The sequence below is a fragment of the Maniola jurtina genome, chromosome 5 (genome assembly GCF_905333055.1).
Source record: "Maniola jurtina chromosome 5, ilManJurt1.1, whole genome shotgun sequence".
NCBI classification, from domain to species: domain Eukaryota; kingdom Metazoa; phylum Arthropoda; class Insecta; order Lepidoptera; family Nymphalidae; genus Maniola; species Maniola jurtina.
Window position 1 is genome coordinate 4,233,767 of NC_060033.1, and position 19,441 is coordinate 4,253,207.

The 19,441-nt window shown below is 35.7% G+C and overlaps 1 protein-coding gene and 1 long non-coding RNA gene across 2 annotated transcripts in view; one reads left to right on the forward strand and one right to left on the reverse strand.

The window, feature by feature from the left end:
• Positions 1-1,902: 1,902 nt before the first annotated feature.
• LOC123865686 (paired box protein Pax-1-like) overlaps positions 1,903-19,441 on the forward strand; it is a 38,618-nt gene continuing 21,079 nt past the window's right edge. Inside the window, exon 1 of the mRNA XM_045906887.1 lies at positions 1,903-1,919. Coding sequence (XP_045762843.1) covers positions 1,907-1,919 — 13 coding nt within the window. The 5' untranslated portion in view covers positions 1,903-1,906. The remainder of the gene's footprint in view (positions 1,920-19,441) is intronic.
• Positions 14,526-15,347, reverse strand: LOC123865694. Its single transcript, XR_006796027.1, has 2 exons — positions 15,120-15,347; positions 14,526-14,776 (listed from the first exon to the last, which is right to left on the reverse strand). It is a non-coding gene; the product is annotated as an uncharacterized LOC123865694 (long non-coding RNA).

Consider the following 19,441-nt stretch of genomic DNA (forward strand, 5'->3'; position numbering starts at 1 on the left):
TTATGCGTGTTCTACACTCATACTAGGAGGGTTCCGCTGGAGCTTTTAAATAGAAATAAAATAAATAAATATTAAATACATTTTCATTTCAGGTGTTATACAGTCCATAATATAGTGTGTTATCACTTAACCTATATTAGTAAGTACTTATTACAATTAGTTTTATTACAACCATTTAGCACCTCAAACGCCTGGTGGAATCTCCTAGCGCCGACATGTGTATCATCCCATACACACCTCCAGAGAGGACTGTCCAGCTTATTAGCCCTTGTGGTAAGGAGGATGTTGGTGCTATTCTAGCTTGAGTATTATAGACGCTTGCGTACTGTATGATCGCGTAGAAATCATTCGCAAATGTGTTGTCTTATTTTTCTTACGGCATGGGCATGGGGACGTTAAATTATTTATTAATATTTAAATACTTAGCTACTCTGTTAAACTTCCACTCTCCTACTGCTTTCAAGAGTATAGTTAGGATATTTAAAACAATTACGGTTAGATTTTTACAACCTCTTGTAAATTAAGAGTTTCTACAATTCTAACAATACTATTTTGACTACCCTTGTACGGAACCCTGCAAAAAACGATAAAGATGTCACGTGGTACTATATTTCGGCGTCGCGTCGACCCGATTGCTTTCCGAGATTGCCTTCTTTTTATGAATATAAAGAAATCTTTTATTGTTTTTTAACATTTTTCGATCCTTTTTAAACTCTTGCTACTGGTTTTAAAATGCCGCTTTATTTATAATATTGCGTTCGTGCCAAATTTATTGTGGCACATTTTAAGGCGTAGGTAGGTATTGTATTCGTGTTTAGATAAAGGGCTTTATTTTAAAGTTTTATCTGCAAATAAAATTTCTATTTTGGTTGTAGGCTCCATATTTAATTAATAAACTCTTGACACCTTTCAGTTTTTAACTTGACGCATTAAGGTTAGTCACGAAAATCCGTGAAATTCAAATAAAAATTGTAATTTTTGACAAGGTTATTTTAATTTATGAGATGAAGAAAGCAGGCAAGCATAAATTATACCTTTAATGCCTTAAAATCAATTGTGTACCTATATATTATCTAGGTATCATGGAAACATGCAAGCCTGAGAGTTCTCCATGATAATGTTCTCAAAGGTGTGTGAAGTCTGCCAATCCGCACAGGTCCAGCGTGGCAGGCTATGGCCAAAACCCTTATCGTTCTGAGAGGAGACCTGCGCTCTGTAGTGGGCCGGCAATAGGTTAGATGTTATCGTAGTCCCAACCATTTTAATTAAAAAAAATTGAATAACATATTTTTATTCAGTGTTTTTTGAAACTTATTAACATTAAAAGAGAAAATCTATACAAAATATCGTGTGTACATTCGCTTATACTTTCATTTTCTTAGTAGATTTCAAAGGGGTTTTAATGGGTTTTAACCGTCATTATATCACTTCTCGAGGAAGATTTATTTGCTATTAACATAAATTAATAGAATATTGGTGAGAATAGTACCTAATAAGCAGATTAATCATCGGTACTTAATGCGAAACTGCAGCGTATCAGCTAATTTTTAACCGACTTCAAAAAAGGAGGGGGCTCTCAATTCATCGGAATCTTTTTTTTTTTAATTTTTTTTATGTATGTTCCCCGATTACTCAAAGACGCCTGGAGTCTGGACCAATTTGAAAAATTTTTTTTTTGAAAGGTTATTTTGCAGGTGGTCCCATATAAATTTGATGAAGATCTAATGAATATCTACGGATATGGAGAACAGAACTCTTCAATGGATAAGAGCAAATTGATCGCGATCAGTGTAATAAGAAGTCGGTTTTATTTTTCTTTTGAAATTTTTTTACTATGCGTGACCGCGAAAAGGTTTGATCTTAGCAGGGTCATTAAATGAGATTTTTTTGTTTCAGGTTTCGCAGGATGCCTCATACAGGTAACCTACAGCCTTATCTCCCAAACGATCAACTTACACCTACGCACCAAAACATCGGCGAATCTGAAAGCGAACGGTCATTTTGGAAACCAAAAAGTTTATAAAGCTCAGATCTTAATTAACTTAAACGACGGGCATTAAGAGGAGCCGAATCTTATCCGGTGAACAAGAATTTACCTCACGCATTGAAATCATAAGCGTTTCAAAGAACCCTTATCGTTCGGCCCATTACGAGTAATTAAGAATCGGGACGATCTTTCCAGGGTTTTCGAATCTCGCCTCTATGTTACGTTTACTTTATAATCACCACTTCTGTTTCCTCAATAATTTTTACTGCTCACACATTATTATCTAGCCTTACCCGAACACTGGAACTGGAAAGTTTATTATAGTTCTTAAAACAGAAACGTTTCTGTGCTTTTATACAAGAGCATTTTTGTGTTCGAACGCAGCTTATTTACCTACGTACTTATTTTTTCTTTATATTTTTATAATTCATATCGAATAATAGAAAACTGTTGTTATAATATAAACTAAGTATGCAAATAACACTATTAAGCGAAAACTTATATTCAAACTAGCCGATGCCAGCGACATCGCCCGCATGGATTTAGGTTTTTTGAAATCCCGTGGGAACTCTTTGATTTTCCGTGATAAAAAGTAGCCTATGTGCTAATCCAGAATATTATCTATCTCCATTCCAAATTTCAGCCAAATCCTTCAAGTAGTTTTTGCATAAAGGAGTAACAAACATACACACACACACACACACACACACACACACACACATACACACATACTTTCGCCTGTATAATATTAGTGTGATTAGTTTCATTGAACGCAAAGGTAAATTCAATATCCAAAGCTGGTAGAAAAGGTGGGAACCCTAAATCTGGTGTAGATAGTATCGGATCCGCAGCGGCCACCCGGGCAAACGGGCAAAAGCGACTCGTTTTCTAATTCATTATACATGCTTAAGGTTACATTTATTTGAGGTGGCCATACACGCCACTTCCTTGTGGTTTCAGCGTTCATTATGGCAATGGATTTGCTGCGTTTATACTTAGCTTACATACTTAGTAAGTGATAAGTACTACATACAATATCAATATTACGGATACCCGTCGGGGTTTCGCAATTTTAGTGGGCAATACTTAATTGATATAACAAGTGTAAATTAAAAATTTATAACACCCCCGACAAGTGAAGTATTACAGTAATAACTAGAAAACAGCTGATAACTTTCAAACGGCTGAACTGATTTTCTTGGATTATAGCTAAGAACACTCTCGATCAAGCCACCTTTCAGACAAAAAAAAAACTAAATTAAAATCGGTTCATTCGTTTAGGAGCTACGATGCCACAGACAGATACAGAGATACACAGATACACAAATACACACGTCAAACTTATAACACCCTTCATTTTGGGTCGGGGGTTAAAAAAAAGTTGGTAAAATATGGGCAAGCCGTTCTTGAAAAATTTTTGCTTGTCTCGGTCTCATTTTTTTCTATACTTCATCCGATCTTCTCTCTTCTTGAAGGCTGAACGTATAAAAGAAACAGTATAACTTCACAGGACCTATATTCAAGTGACATTTTCCTATACATAGCTGGATTTGACATGTTCCTAAATAGGCTAAATTCACATGAATGACTCAATCTTATATTATCGTTTATATTTTTGCGTACAGTTTAGAATTCTAAAAATATAGAGGCCACTAGGAATTATTGCAATCGCAATGTATCTAGTAGGTATGTATCAATAAAATAACTACAAGCCCAACATATTTTATTCACAGCACAGAATACGCTTTAGTTAATTGATAGCAAAAGATTTAATCACTGCCAAACAAGTGAATCAAGCTAATCTCACTAATGAATATAGTGGAATCTGTTAAGATCTTGACATAATTTACTAAATATTTTATTTCAGATATTTTTAGTTATAAAACTGGTAGGTATGCTTTATTATGAGTAATAAAGCCTCAAGTTTATTGTAACACATCTCATATTAAAGTCGTTAAAGTGATAATATCGAAGCGTTAAAAGTTTAAGTGTTGTTGATTTGATAATATGAATATACCTAATATGGGATCTCACACGTTGCTTCCGGCTTAGCGAAAATATTATGGAACTTTGAGTTTATTCACCTTTTCAAGGGCCAAAAGATTTAAAATCTAGGCTGTGATGGTACATGGTATTTTTAATATCTATTACGCATTAAATTCAACGTTCATCATCATTATTAACCTACAGACGTCCACGGCTGGACCTAGGTCTCATCTAGGGACTTGCACACGCCACGTTCTTGCAATGCGGCGCTTTCTAGCACCTTGGAACCCCAATATGTATGGGTTTTTCGAACTATGTTATGTGACTTTCTGATCTGATCTGATCTCCTCATTTCTGATTTGATCACGTAGATAACCTCCAAGCATCATAGCTCTTTCCATCGCCCGCTGAGGGACTCTTGAGCTTTCTTATGAGGCCTATAATAGTTAGCAACCATGTGTCATCATGAGTCATGATCAATTCAACGTTAGGTCTTACTTAAAATAAGATAAAGTTCTTTAGCTTGTTTTCTCTTGCGTTTTCAAAAGAATACGTTGTTTTATTTATTCCCCTTCTCGTCAGCACCACACTTCCTCTTTCTTAAGCTTGTTTAATTTTTAAATGTAAAGTAGGTGTATCGGTTATTACCACCTAGAGGCTTATAAATATTTAGATGCATAGATGTTTTATTTTAAATCTCTACCTCCACGGCACCGTGGTATCAATGTAAGTGATCTTTAAGGTAATTGCTATTTGACAAATCGCAAAAATGCTGTACTTTGAAGTAAATTGTTTATTTTTCTAAAACATTAACATCTATTAAATACATGCAATTAAAAACTTCAGTTTGTGAAGATTATAAGGGCCTTTTTTAATTTAGTATACATTATCCCAATAATAAAAAAAAACAAGTTGAAAACATTGCTGTTCGCAACTTGTTCTGTAAAAGTTTTCTTTAACATCTTGATACTTTGAAGCCAACCTCCAGAAAATGATATGTTTAGGTTTAGCAATCAATTTGAACTGTTAGTTTTATACTAAATGTTTTTCATTTCTTAAATAATCTAAAACTAACCAAAAAACTTCCTGTGCTATTTATTTTCTTGCAGGCGCTCTATGGAATTCAGTGTCCACTGGACTGTCATGGCGGAAGGACTGTGCGCGTCATTTCGTCGCAAAATATTATTTAAAATGAATTTAAGCTTATTATTTTTGAATGAAAGTTGTGTTTATAATCGTTGAAAAATAAAATAGGGATTTTTTCATTTCTAAATGAAGCCTGCTTATATACTAAAATTTATTCGAAAGTTACGGTTTTACCAGGTAAATACTCGGAGGTTGTCATAGATTATGATGACAGATAGTAAGTGTTCTAAATAGGTATTATACCTATGTTTTTTAGGAGATAGCGCGCCTCGTTTCGGGCGCCGTGTTCCGAAATGGATTTCGTAGTAGTGCAAGTTTGGTGCAAGCCCCACATGACGGAGGGGTATGCGTCAGGCATTTCCTGTGTACAAAAAAAGACCTATATTTCGGATCCATTTTTCATCACCGACATCATGCACTATTCAAAGACTGGTCTTCAAGCATTGAGGAATTTTGGACGAGAGACATCTCGAAGGTTCCCGAAGGCTGCCTAACTGAGTTAGATTTGTCGGCTAGCTAGCTTTTTTTGAAATTGGACCTACTTAGCTGGATTGTGTGTTAGAGATTTCTTATGAGATATTATATGTACATAATATAACCATCATAAGGAAGCTCAGATTCATGCTGCGGGCAATGGGGAGAGCCTAAAGGTTGGAACGCCATTTCGGCGGCCGTGTTTCCTGCCATATATACCATAGATACCTGCAAGCCAAGAGTGAATAGGCATCTTCCAGGTAAGCGTGCTCCAACTTGGACCTCATCATTGCTTTCTTTAAAGCATGATTGTCGTCAAGCGCAAGCGCAAAGATTCAGGCGGCGCAAACCCGTAGCATGTGGAAGACCCTATTAAAGACCTATGTTCACTGTGGACGTCTGTCGGTTGATGTTGATGATTATGTCTTTAGTGCAAGTAGTTCAGTAGTTCCAGAGTTTATCGATAACAAACAAACAAACCTTTCCTCTTCATAATATATGTACTTAGTAGCGCAAACTTGGAAAAAATCTCGTGGAAACTCTTTGATTTTCCGAGATAAATGTAATTTTACCTGGCAGCCCTAATCAATTTTATCACTGATAATAATAACTAATTCATAACCGTTAAAACTAAGAGTCAAAATCTCGTTTTTCTAGTCGAGTTCCGTAGGCTCTTTGAACCCACCGCATTATTATCCCAAGAAAACCTACCATTAGATGTAGGAATAATGGAAAGAGGTCACAACCCTCAGCAATAAAGAATACGATGCGGAGAGAGATGTCACTCTCAAGGTCTTTAAATGTATCCATGCAAAAAACCACGTCGACTGGTTGCTCCGTTGCAGCGTGATTGAATATTAAACCAACAAACACACTTTCGCATTTGAAATATGGCCAGTGATTATAAGAAACAGTTTAAATCTCTCTCTGAGAGACGTTAGGCAAAGTGAACACGAATTATGACACTTCTGTGTTCAAGTGCTTAGGTCACAAGCTTAGGTCTCTCAATTTTGTCAATTAATGTCAAATTTCTTTCTCAGATCAAAACCTAGTAAGTGGTTTAAATTCAAGAGAAGTTTAGGCCGTAGTCTTCAACAAGAAACTCGGCGGTTGCTCTTTTCAAAGATTTGATGTACAATATTAAATTGCTTAAAACGCACATAACTGAAAAGTTAGTAGTGCGTGATTCCAGGATCGAACCCCCGACTTTCGATTAGGAGGCGGACGTTCTAACCACTAGGCTATGACAGTTTTTAAATTAAAGGGGTTTAAATATTTTAGTGTGAAGACTGGCCTACACATTTATTCATTAGATGTGCATCACTTTCTTTTTTAGGGTTCCGTACCTCAAAATGAAAAACGGAGCTCTTAAAGGATCACTTTGTTGTCTGTCCATTTGTCCGTCCGTCCGTCAAGAAAACCTATACAGTACTTCCCGTTGATCTAGAATCACGAAATTTGTTCTCGGATTTATTCCTTTACTTGGGCTATGAGAGTTGAGACCTATCTACCTGCCCATAATTCTAGGTTAACGGGAAATACCCTATCGGTTTTCTTGACAGACACGACAGACGGACAGACGGACAGAAAGACAGACAACAAAGTGATCCTATAAGGGTCCCGTGTTTCCTTTTGAGATATGGAACCCTAAAAACATTATGTAAGTATGCAAAGTATTTCCCTTGCAAGCCATATTTAACAGTTGACATGTAGAGGTCATTGACTTTTCCTATCTTACTTTTAAGTTTTAATGCATCATTAAGTATTTACTGTTTTGACATGGTATTTAGATAATGGGTGATATTTATTTTATTTAATTTAATTCCTTTGAAAAACTTAGTAAGGCGCATTAATCTATAAAAAACCTAGCCAGTTCATAGACTTACTATGTTTTAAAATGGTCAAAGCGACTTACTAGCTTTTAATTTTACTTTAATGTGGGTGTCCTTACAATACAACGGGACATACTATGAAAGTTAGGCTTATGACATAAAACGATTTTCGGAAAAATGACATTTACTTTGTTTTGATATGGGGCGGTCGATATAATTAGGTACTAGGGTAAAGGCTCAAGTAAATGAACAGATTGGACGTTTTTACATGTATTAAGAGCTGGAATAAAAAACCGGCTGATATACCTTTTTTAAATATTTTCTTACAAATTCTTACACTTTTTTCAATTTCAATTTCAAAACCGTGTTCCGTTCAAACCGTTCAAAAGTGTGTGTGCGTGCGTCCATGTGTGTGTGTGAGTGTGTGTGAGTATATACTTGTCTGTATGTTTGTACGAGTGTTTGTTAGTGTGGTATTGCGTTGTATAACCACATGAGTAGCGAACAGAGTCAAAGCTTCATACAAGCGCGCTACGATAGGTACACTACTACAAGCTTGAGGCGCGTGTGTGCGTGAGCACAGGCGCTACGTCGCGTACGGAGAGAAATCGGTTTATACCGGCTCGGCCTGTGCTCAAGCTCAGGGGCTGCAGTACACGTCGCGCGTCGTGTTTTCATTTAATTTAATGTTAATGATAATAATTTAAATAGTGTTTAAAATCTATTTTCTTGAACTGTCATAGATTTTGTTCAAAATCAATATTTGAGGATCCCTAGGATCACAAAACAGGATATTGTTACCAAATTTAAAAAAATCGACGCCATTTTGAAATTCTTTGTTAATTGACCGATTTCGTTCAAAATCGATATTTAGAGCTCCCTGGGATCACGAAATAAGAAACTGTTACCAAAATTTAAAAAAGTCGACGCCATTTTGAAATTCTTTGTAAATTGACCGATTTCGTTCAAAATCGATATTTAGAGCTCCCTGGGATCACGAAATAAGAAACTGTTACCAAAATTTAAAAAAGTCAACGCCATTTTGAAATTCTTTGTTAATGGACCGATTTCGTTCAAAATCGATATTTAGAGCTCCCTGGGATCACAAAATAAGAAACTGTTACCAAAATTTAAAAAAGTCGACGCCATTTTGAAATTCTTTGTTAATTGACCGATTTCGTTCAAAATCGATATTTAGAGCTCCCTGCGATCACAAAATAAGAAACTGTTACCAAAATTTAAAAAAGTCGACGCCATTTTGAAATTCTTTGTTAATTGACCGATTTCGTTCAAAATCGATATTTAGTGCTCCCTGCGATCACAAAATAAGAAACTGTTACCAAAATTTTAAAAAGTCGACGCCATTTTGAAATTCTTTGTTAATTGACCGATTTCGTTCAAAATCGATATTTAGAGCTCCCTGCGATCACAAAATAAGAAACTGTTACCAAAATTTTAAAAAGTCGACGCCATTTTGAAATTCTTTGTTAATTGACCGATTTCGTTCAAAATTGATATTTAGAGCTCCCTGCGATCACAAAATAAGAAACTGTTACCAAAATTTAAAAAAGTCGACGCCATTTTGAAATTCTTTGTTAATTGACCGATTTCGTTCAAAATCGATATTTAGAGCTCCCTGGGATCACAAAATAAGAAACTGTTACCAAAATTTAAAAAAGTTGACGCCATTTTGAAATTCTTTGTTAATTGACCGATTTTGTTCAAAATCGATATTTAGAGCTCCCTGGGATCACAAAATAGGAACCTGTAACCAAAATTTAAAAAAGTCAACGCCATTTTGAAATTCTTTGTTAATTGACCGATTTCGTTCAAAATCGATATTTAGAGCTCCCTGGGATCACAAAATAAGAAACTGTTACCAAAATTTAAAAAAGTTGACGCCATTTTGAAATTCTTTGTTAATTGACCGATTTTGTTCAAAATCGATATTTAGAGCTCCCTGGGATCACAAAATAGGAACCTGTAACCAAAATTTAAAAAAGTTGGCACCATTTATAATTCTTTCTAAATTGACTGATTTCGTTCAAAATCGATATTTAGATCTATCGATCGATATTTAAAGATCGATATTTAAACTAGGCAATCACAACAAAAACAAACTTTACCATCTTGTTGAACAAATAACTATTGTTAATTAAATTGTATCCTCCAGTGCCAGCCCTACCAAAATAGTTATAAATTTTGCTCGCTTCTTAGAAGCTTTGCCTCTGTTTGCTACTCTATGGTATAACACCATGTTAGTAAATCTTAGTATATTTTTAACCGACTTTAAAAAAAGGAAGAGGTTCTGAATTCGTTGGTATCTTTTTTTTATGTATGTTCCCCGATTACTCAAAGACGCCTGGACCGATTTGGATTTTTTTTTTGTTTGATAGGGTATACTTTGCAAGTGGTCCCATATAAATTTGGTAAAGATCTGATGAATATCTTTGAAGATGGAGAACAGAACTCCTCAATGGATAAGAGCAAATTCAATTTTTTTTTAATGTATGTTCACCGATTGCTCAAAGACGCCTGGACCGATTTGGAATATTTTTTTTTTTTGAAAAGCTAGGTATACTTTGCAGGTGGTCCCATATGAATTTGATGAAGTTCTGATGAATATCTTCTGAGATGGAGAACAGAACTCCTCAATGGATAAGAGCAAATTGCTCGCGATCAGTGTAATTGCTTAGTAAACAGTAGGGTTTTAGCTGGGCATGGCATATTATTATAGTACAGTGGGGCCACTAAAAATTTTGAAATAAAAAATTTTCAAAATAAAAATAAAACCGACTTCAAAAACCACAATAACTTAAATTATTTTTTACTTTTTAGTGTTTGTGATTTTGAAGTCGGTTTTATTTTTCTTTTGAATTTTTTTTATATTTATTCTGGTATTCTTCTTTCTTGTATATGGATCCCTCTTGGGTATCCCCATTTCTCTCTGTCTTTGGTACTATCAAGCTAATTTTCTCTCGCGATTTGCACAATAGCATTAGACCAACGCGTCTTCGGTCTACCTACCTGTCCTTCTTTCATCTGTAAAAATCGATACAATATGACCATTTGCATTTCAGTTTTAGGGCATGTCTCAAGGTGTCTGTAGGCTTTGTCTTTTTTCTTATGTCTTCAATTCTCACTTTGAATATTTTTTGCTTAATTTATGCACCTTGCCATCGCCCTTTAGCAAGTCACTATTTCTTTTTATATTCTTTGTCTGGACCCATGTTTGGCTGGCATAGGTAAGGCATGGCAGGATGCATGTATCTATAACGGATCTTTTAAGATGTACTGGGTAAGCTCCTTTCATTCTTTCCTTTTGTGCCCAGTAAAACAAGCATACTCGGGCTACTTTGAGAACCCATTAGCAGCTAACAGCAAGGCCTGGACTCCAATTTTTATATGTGGAAGCTGTATTTCCTCGTTGCGTTTATGAGCAAATAAGAATAGTTAACTACTAAAAAAAATTTATAATTTGGCGCAAACCATCTAAACACCATGATGATTATTATTTCTGCGTTGTGAATATTACCAGAAGAAACAGCAAAAAAAATTGTTCCAAGCGGCTCTATTGTAACTTGCAGTCTGCAATTTGAACGATTCTGACTTCTGGTGATAAATCTGTACCTCAGCCCCAACCCAGTACCTCTAATCTACCATTCTACTCTTAACACATTCAGTAGCTGATGTTGCACTTCCAGCGACTTGGATGCAACAAGGGCGTTAAGTTTCATTTTCTCTGTAGTCATTTGGACTGTTTTCCAGAAAATTTAGGTGACTTTCAAACTAAGATAACTATACCAAAGGGGATAATATCATATGAAAGGGCTGTATTATACATTCTAAAACAGGTTTTATTTATTATTATTATGTAAAATAGTTTTTGATTTATCGCGCAAAATGTAGAAAAAAATATACAATAAGTCAAAAACTGAAAATCTGACATTTTTTTTAAAATTCCAAGCCGAAAATATACTTAAGAATTTATTAATAGGAATCGAGAGTTTATGCACTAGATAGAGTTCGTTCATTCACTGAAATTCCCAGTTCATTTACTGGCAATTTATCCTTTTGTTAAATAAAATAATTTATAATAATTAATACCACGCATTTTTTTGCGTTTTTGATATTTAAATAATTTAAGAGTGTATACCTACTGTGTATAGACACAGATAAAAAAAAATATAAAAATTATATATAGAACGATTCTCATAAATCTTAATTTTAGGTCAAAGTCAGGGTAGTCCTTATTCGTTCATTTACTGGATCTTTTACCCTCCTACGTCAAAATACTAAAAGTCCGCGTAAATTTCGCAGATTGAAATGTCTGCTTGATTAATTGTCAATAGAGGGTCATGACATGTCAAAATTGCTAGTTTGAAGGTGAAATCGTCAATGTCATTCGCATAGGTTTTCCTCTTAACGCGTTCAGTTCGTTACAATCAATGTCTCTTGGATATTTTGACGCTAAATTAACTTTTGGTGTGCAGCTTTGCTTGACTATCTTTACATGGACGATGCGTCTATCGACATTCGATCTTCTACATTTTAAACAAATAAAAATATTTCATATAAATTATCTTATGTTAAGTATGTAAATTACACTATCTAAATTGTCAGCATGTTACCTATAAAAATTGCACTTTTTAGTTTGAAACATTTCGCAAGTTATAGGCTATATTGTTATTTAGGTAATAGTATTATTTATTTTGATTTGACTACATGTAATAAGATTTAAATAAGTTACATCAATCATCATCTACAGACAGTTTTCATAAATTTTATAAGTAATTATAGTTATGGTCTTAGACTTCATTGAAAACCTATCAAGCAGAACATGAAATAAGTAATACAAAAAATAAAGTACAAGCTATTACCATTATTATATTATTTAAGCTCTTAAATTCTTTTAAATATCGTTACAATTAAATAGGCCTAAACGTGTCCACATTATGTTAGTGTACACGTAAAAAGTGCGGTCCATATCAAATGAATCAACATCACATTCAATTTTCTAGTTCACTGTTTACAACTGTGTTACAATTTTGTATCGTAAACTTTTATATTTTATTGTCAACTAATTGAAATGGAAGAGGCGAGGTTTCCAGACCGTTGTAAAGACGGATTAGCCAATGGCGCGAAATGATTGAATTAGTTCAACTTATCCGTGACTTTGTATCTCATAAATATTAAAATATCAAATTGGATATCGTGCTTTTGTGTTACATGCCAAAATAGATAAAGTTATTTATTATTATCGCCGAACTTTCGATTGTAAACTCGAAAATTAGATTTACCAACAAAACTTCTTTATAATAAGTAGGACTAGCTTGGCTCGCGACATTGCTTGGACTACACAAATTTCAAATCCCTATTTTACCCCCTTAAAGTATTTAAGGTATTTAATCCCCTAAATCCCTTCTTAGCACATATCTACGTCATAATAATTTTATCTGTATGCCAAATTTCAGCTCGATCCGTTCAGTTGGTTGAGCTGTAGGTACGTTAGATCAGTCAGTCAGTTTTCCTTTTATATATTTAGAGATGCAAGGCATCAAACAAATCCGTTAGAAAACTTCATTAGGCATGTAAAGAATATTGTGAGAATTTACGACAGTGCAACATATAAAACAACCGATCCTTATAATCTGCGCAGCATTTTACAAAGTTCAGATAGCGCTAATGGTTGCCTGTCTCCTGGAAGAGACATCACTAAAAAACGAAAATAACATTATATTAAAACACACACTGCTTAGAGTTTACAATCGATAATTTATTGAATCACACACTGTCTGCTTTGTACAATAATTATCCAAAAGTTCCAACTGAATTTTACAAAAACAACCACAACTGCTCCTCTCGCGCGTAGCCATCTTGAGAGAGCCTAGCCAGTAGCCATCTAGATTTCCATGGCCATCTAGAGTGTGCACAGACATCTAGAGTAGGCGTAACCATCTAGAATTGCACTCACTCCCGTGTTACCCTCGTCACCACTCGCCCCGTCCGATCGCCACCGACAGCAGCCGAGACACCTTCCATTCCATAGTAGCGACGCCGCGCGTCACAATTACTTAAGTAGGTACGTTTGCACTTTGCAATATGACAATGATACCCAAAAGTTAGTTAATCAATTACGTATCTGAGTATTTATTAAACATCTAGTTATGACTAGATGTTTAATGAGTGAAGATGCTATTCGAACGCAAGAATAGAAGTCGTTGTAGAAGAAGCAGGCGTTATTTTGCGGAAGTCAATGGTATACAAGGAACCAAAACCTTAATTTACTATAATCCGCAAAACCAAACAAATCTGTATGGTGCAACATGCAGCATGCGACATGCACCACCCGCCCTCCCACTGATGAACCTGCCGGAAAAGCCAGCCACCAAGCAAGCAATACGCACCACCACCACGCAGCACCACACAAATCCCAACACCATTCGACGCACGTTACAAATTCAACGCTCGTCCTAAAAAACTCAATGATACTAATTAAACAAAAAATATTGGCCTTTATCAAACCAATCTACATATCTAGCGCACAGTGGCCGCCGATGTTATCGTTAAATCTAATCATTTTCTTATCTTTGGAAGATAGTGGACATGTCAAATGTCCAACGCAGAACTTTCTCTCGGATGCATAAACCAAGCATAAACTATGTATGTTGGAGTTATCTTTGAAGACTAATTCGAGTGACAGATTCTTTTAGATATGGGTATAGATTGAAAACGGTTCAAAATTCAGATTGCTCCTGAATTTTAAATTTTGAAGTTTATAGTATAAATTTCCATCCCATGAGATTCACATGTTCGTAGACGCCACGACATGCGCTAGGGCTAGTAGCTCAGTAACTCTAACAATATTTAAAACTTGATAGGCCAAATCTTGAATCTTTCTTGGTAAAGCTGAGCTGAAGCCGAGATAATAACTCTTATATGTATGTCCTCAGCGGATCAAAATTAGATTCCGCAAGATACTTTACGTAGGCTATCGATCGTGTCTATTAAATCTTCAAGAAGATAAGAAGAAATTCGAACAATAGTTGAGTAATTTAACATACAGCTACCTAACAGTTTGTCCTACAAAAATGCCTTACTCTATAGGAAAGTTTGTAAATTTTTATTTGTCATGTTTCGTAAAATCAAGTAAGGTGTACATCTCAGATTTATTTCCTAATCACTGGTGTCATATACGAACACCACATTCGCTCAATCTTGTTTTTCTCAAGTTTCAATTGCATTTCTTGCAGTTCTTCGGGAGTCAGCCGCCTTACCGCCCTAGGTTTTAAAAACTTCATATCTTCATAGTCAACGCCGTGTTTCACCCATGTTGTTATGAATTCCGATCCTAAAACAATGTGAAGAAACAATATTTAAAGCCTCCAAGAGAAACATGCGACTCACTATCCGCATGTTTCTTGTGGGGGTTTAGTTGTAAATCCTGTTACACTTAACAGGGTTTACTGCTTCTAAGTTCTAACCCACATTTTAATAGACTTTAGCTACGTAGGAAGAAATATGATCTTGAACCTGCGCAGGATGATTGAAGTGATGAATTGAGGATTCTCTATGCTTTTTCGGCTTCAGGCTTCATTCTTCAGGAACTGTGTTGATATAGAGTGTGTTTTCTACTAGAGTTTCTATCGAAGCCATAGTACGGATAAATGGGATCCACAAAAATAGATACTTACGGTCATAGTTATCTATAATATCAGGTCGGAATGTGCCAACAGTATAACACCGCAGTTTCTCCACGGCAGCTGCGTACTCTGCACAACGGCATCTATCCATTTCACGCGTAAGTAAAGATTGGAAAATTGTGTAAAACTTTAACATAAAATTCCTGATGAAAATATAAAACGAACAGATTCATAATATCAAAAAAAAGTCTTATGAAAAGCTTATGAAATGAATCTAGACCTAGGTTCATTTCATAAAAAAAAACAAAGAGTATGTAATCACTACGTGAAAAAAATTGACAAATATTTTTTTTAAAAGTTTAAATGTCTTTCTTACCAGTAAGACGAGTTCTACTGTTTATATATTTTTTTAATTAATAACATTTTTTTTCATATTTCAATAAGGTAGGTTACTCAAAGGCTACTACTTGACCATTAAGTAAGTATCTACTACACCTGAGCGATCGCTTCTTTTCAGCAGTTGGCGGCTAAAATACGGCTATGAAGCTAGACGCTTGGTAACTATTGAGCTGTAGCCACTAGCCAGTGTACAATCAGCTTAGGGCCATGTAAAGCCATTTACTTATTTACACATTAATTTAATTGAAATTTCCTGTGCCATTTTGTAGAGTTTTATTAGAGCATAGAAATATTGATCACTACCCGTATTATAAATGCGAGAGTGTGTTTTTTTGTTGGTTTGATGGTTTCCTTTTCAATCACGCCAGAGCGGAGCAACAGGTCGGCGTGATGTTTTGCGTGGATATAGTTAAGGACCTGGAGATTGACATACGCTATTTTTCGCCATTTTTATCTCGGAAAATCAAAGAGTTCCCACGCGGTTTTTGAAAATCTAAATCCACGCGGATAAATTCGCGGGCAACGGCTAGCTTCAATAAACTTAGTAATAATTAAGGGCTGGCGGCGAATTATCACATACGAGTACAGCTTCAGCCGATAAAGCCTTGAATTCAAAGAAAAAAACATCCCGCTCCCGTTCCCTAACACCGTAGCAATTGGCAAGGCTATAAAATCAGTCACAAGCCATAAAGATCGCCATAACTTGCGCAATATATGAGCGATATTCGCAAAAAAGACCAAAATGACATTTTACGAGCCGATTGTAAAACTGGGAGCGTATTAGTGATGATCTCGCGCAATGCACGTCTTAAGAACCCTTTCTCGAAAGTTATACCATAAAGTGTAAACATATTGTTATAGATACCTACCTAACTGTTACTGTAAGCCTATATTATATTTGCTATAAAATCCTCGGACGGCTTTGCAACACTGTTGCGAAATATTTATTAGATATCTAGTAGTTTCACACGAGCGTTAATTCTAAACTCGTAAAACTGATACTTTGCACAAGCGCTGTTTGATTAGGTCCCTTTACGGCGAGCATTTGCTATCAATGTCACCACTTAGCGGATCCTGAAATACCTAGGCAACCTAATTACTTAGTGTTTAATACGTAGGCAAGGAATCTTGATAGGAACCTTAAGATAAGTATCCTTAACGAACTCTCCACATAGTCTGTGTCCCAGCGCTTTCCATAGATCATTAGTTTGGTTCTGATTTTTTTGATAAAGAATAGCGAGCAAACGAGCAGGCGGGTCACCTGGTATTAAGTGATTACCGCCGTCCATGAACATTTGCAGCACCAGAGGTACCACCGTTTCGTTGCCAGCCTTTCAGGAATTTGTAGGTCCGCCCCTTGAATAACCCCATGTTGTAATATTTGTTGATTTGAATATTAACCAGTCAAACTCAACGAAAGTACACACGTTTCAGAAACAAATATCTGAGAATAAAATATATATACAATATCTGTGAATAAAATAATGTACATATTTTTAAAATTATACGGGCTCAAAGATTTATGTAAATCCATGTAACTTTAAAAATACACATTTTTAAATAAATCCAGCGCAACCACAGACATGAGCTTGTTTTTAAAAAATGTGTCTACAAAATTTCACTGAATTTGCTTAGTATTCAATTGAGTATGATAGCGAAATACTGTTACATGGAAAGCGCTGGGGAGCAAGCTTTGGTTACTTCTCTTAAGTTTTCAAAAGTCTATTGATAGTTGGAAAAATTAGATCAAATAGAATAATATAAGCAGCCGAACTCTAGGCACGCATAACAAGACATCCAAGAAGAAGGTAAAGATCAATATTTATAGAAATTATAGCCATAGTTACTGAGATATGTAGGTAATTGAAATGCAAGTGTGTAAGTGCAATACATGCAGATTAAAGCGCACTAATGTAAAATCATATTATAGAGTTATTGGTAAGCTTCCTTTATGACCTAAATGCCTTTATCGCGACTAGAATAGTGGTCTAGTTAGGCAAAGTGTGACTTATAGGTAGTAATATTAGGGTTCATTTTTATTGTACTTATAAGGGAATTCATCCAAGTCTCGTAAAGCGCGAAGGTAATTTGCATCCGTTTTAACCGCCTGGGGTTTAAGTATGACAATAGCCGTGAAATGGTTCAAAGGCGGCTGCAATGAAAGAAAAGACCATAAACACAAATTACATGCGAACAAATTAAAACGCTAATTTTATTACATTAAGGTCATAAATTGCGTGGTCCGCCGATTGTTTTATTACTTTACAATGGACAATTTTAACGGTAGCCGTAAAGGGGGGTGTTAAATCTAGAATGAAATTGAACGTGTGTAGAAGGGAATTGACTATTTTGGTATTAACTGTTTAATGTAGAAAGGTACATTAACAAAAGCATAAAGGAAACCATTCGATGAACCACTACCGTATACGATAATTACCTATTTATTAGCTCTCCGTCTTTCATTCCATGTGATTCCATCGATTCCATCTTGATGGTAGGTAGGTTTCAGTCAAAATTGATTTGATTAATTGATGATTGCGCTACGAGTACGTACCTAGTACCTACCTATAGTACACGACAGGTCGAGATGGCAATCAGGGTGGGGATGCCCCGCACACCTACGCAGCCCCTGCGCTAACCCGATGCGTACTATGTACCTGTCTATCATCTACGTGATAGATAGGTAGGTACGCACCGGGTTAGCAATTAGATTTGCTTACACACTTGGCAGTGTTGCTTGGAAATACCTACCTAATCCTCCATACTAATTACTAATATTACCTATAGATGCGAAAATGTGTCTGTCTGTCTGCTACCTTTTCGCGGCCCAACAGTTAAACCGATTTTGAAGAGGCACAGAGTTAGCTTATATCCCGGGGATGGACATAGGCTAATTTTTATCCCGGAAAATCAAAAAGTTCCCACGGGATTCCTAAATACCCATCTGCTTAACCGATTTGCATGAAATTTGGAACCGAGGTAGCTTGCGTCCCTGCAATTGACATAGGCAACTTTTGATCCCGGAAAATCAAATAGTTTCCATGGGATCTTTAAAAACCGAACTCCACGCGGATGAAGTCGCGGGCATCCTCTAGTGTAATTATAAAGTCATGATACATCATCACATTTCAGGAATACATAAGAATTTCTATTTACTAGATGATGCCCCTGACTTCGTTCGTGTGAGTTTCGGGTTTTTAAAAGTCTGGTGGGGTTTCTCTTTGGTTTTCCGGAATAAAAGTACCTAACCGATATCAGTCTGCGGGATGCAAGCTAGCACTGTACAAAATGGATGATGCCCGCGACGTCATCGGTGGAATTTAGATTTGATAACATCCCGTGGGAACTCTATCTTTTCTTATTTTCCAGGACAAAAGTAGCTTATGCCCTTCCTAGGGATGCAAGCTATTTCTGTACCTATACCTTTCGTTCAATCAGCTAAACAGATGGGTCGTGAAAAGCTAGCAAACAGATAGATTAGGTATAGACCCACTTTCGCATTTATAATGTTGGCAGGTATGGGAGACATTCCCCTTGTCTTATAACTGAATTTGCATCAACCTTTAAAGTAATAATTTAAATAGTTATAAGAACTTAAGTAGGAGGATATACAAGACTAAACTAACAAGTGCTTCCTTTTACTTTTTCAACAAAAGTCGAACTGATTTTATCTTTCTATCTCTGAACCCGAAGCTATTCGGGTCATAATTGGCAATATCCAGGTAGCGAGCCCTTTGTGTTTGGCAATCAAATAAATATTAGTCCAAATGAGACAGGTGTAACGCGAAATAACTCAATGTGGCCGTCCCCCCCGTTTCGACCATTCGACAGAATTACCTATATCGTATTTGTAATGAACGTAAATTATGGTTTTTTGTATTTCATTATATTGGCTAAATAGTTTCCTTTTATATTCAGATTCGTTTATCCTTTTTAATTACCTTAGATAGAAAGAATATTTTAATGTTGACTCT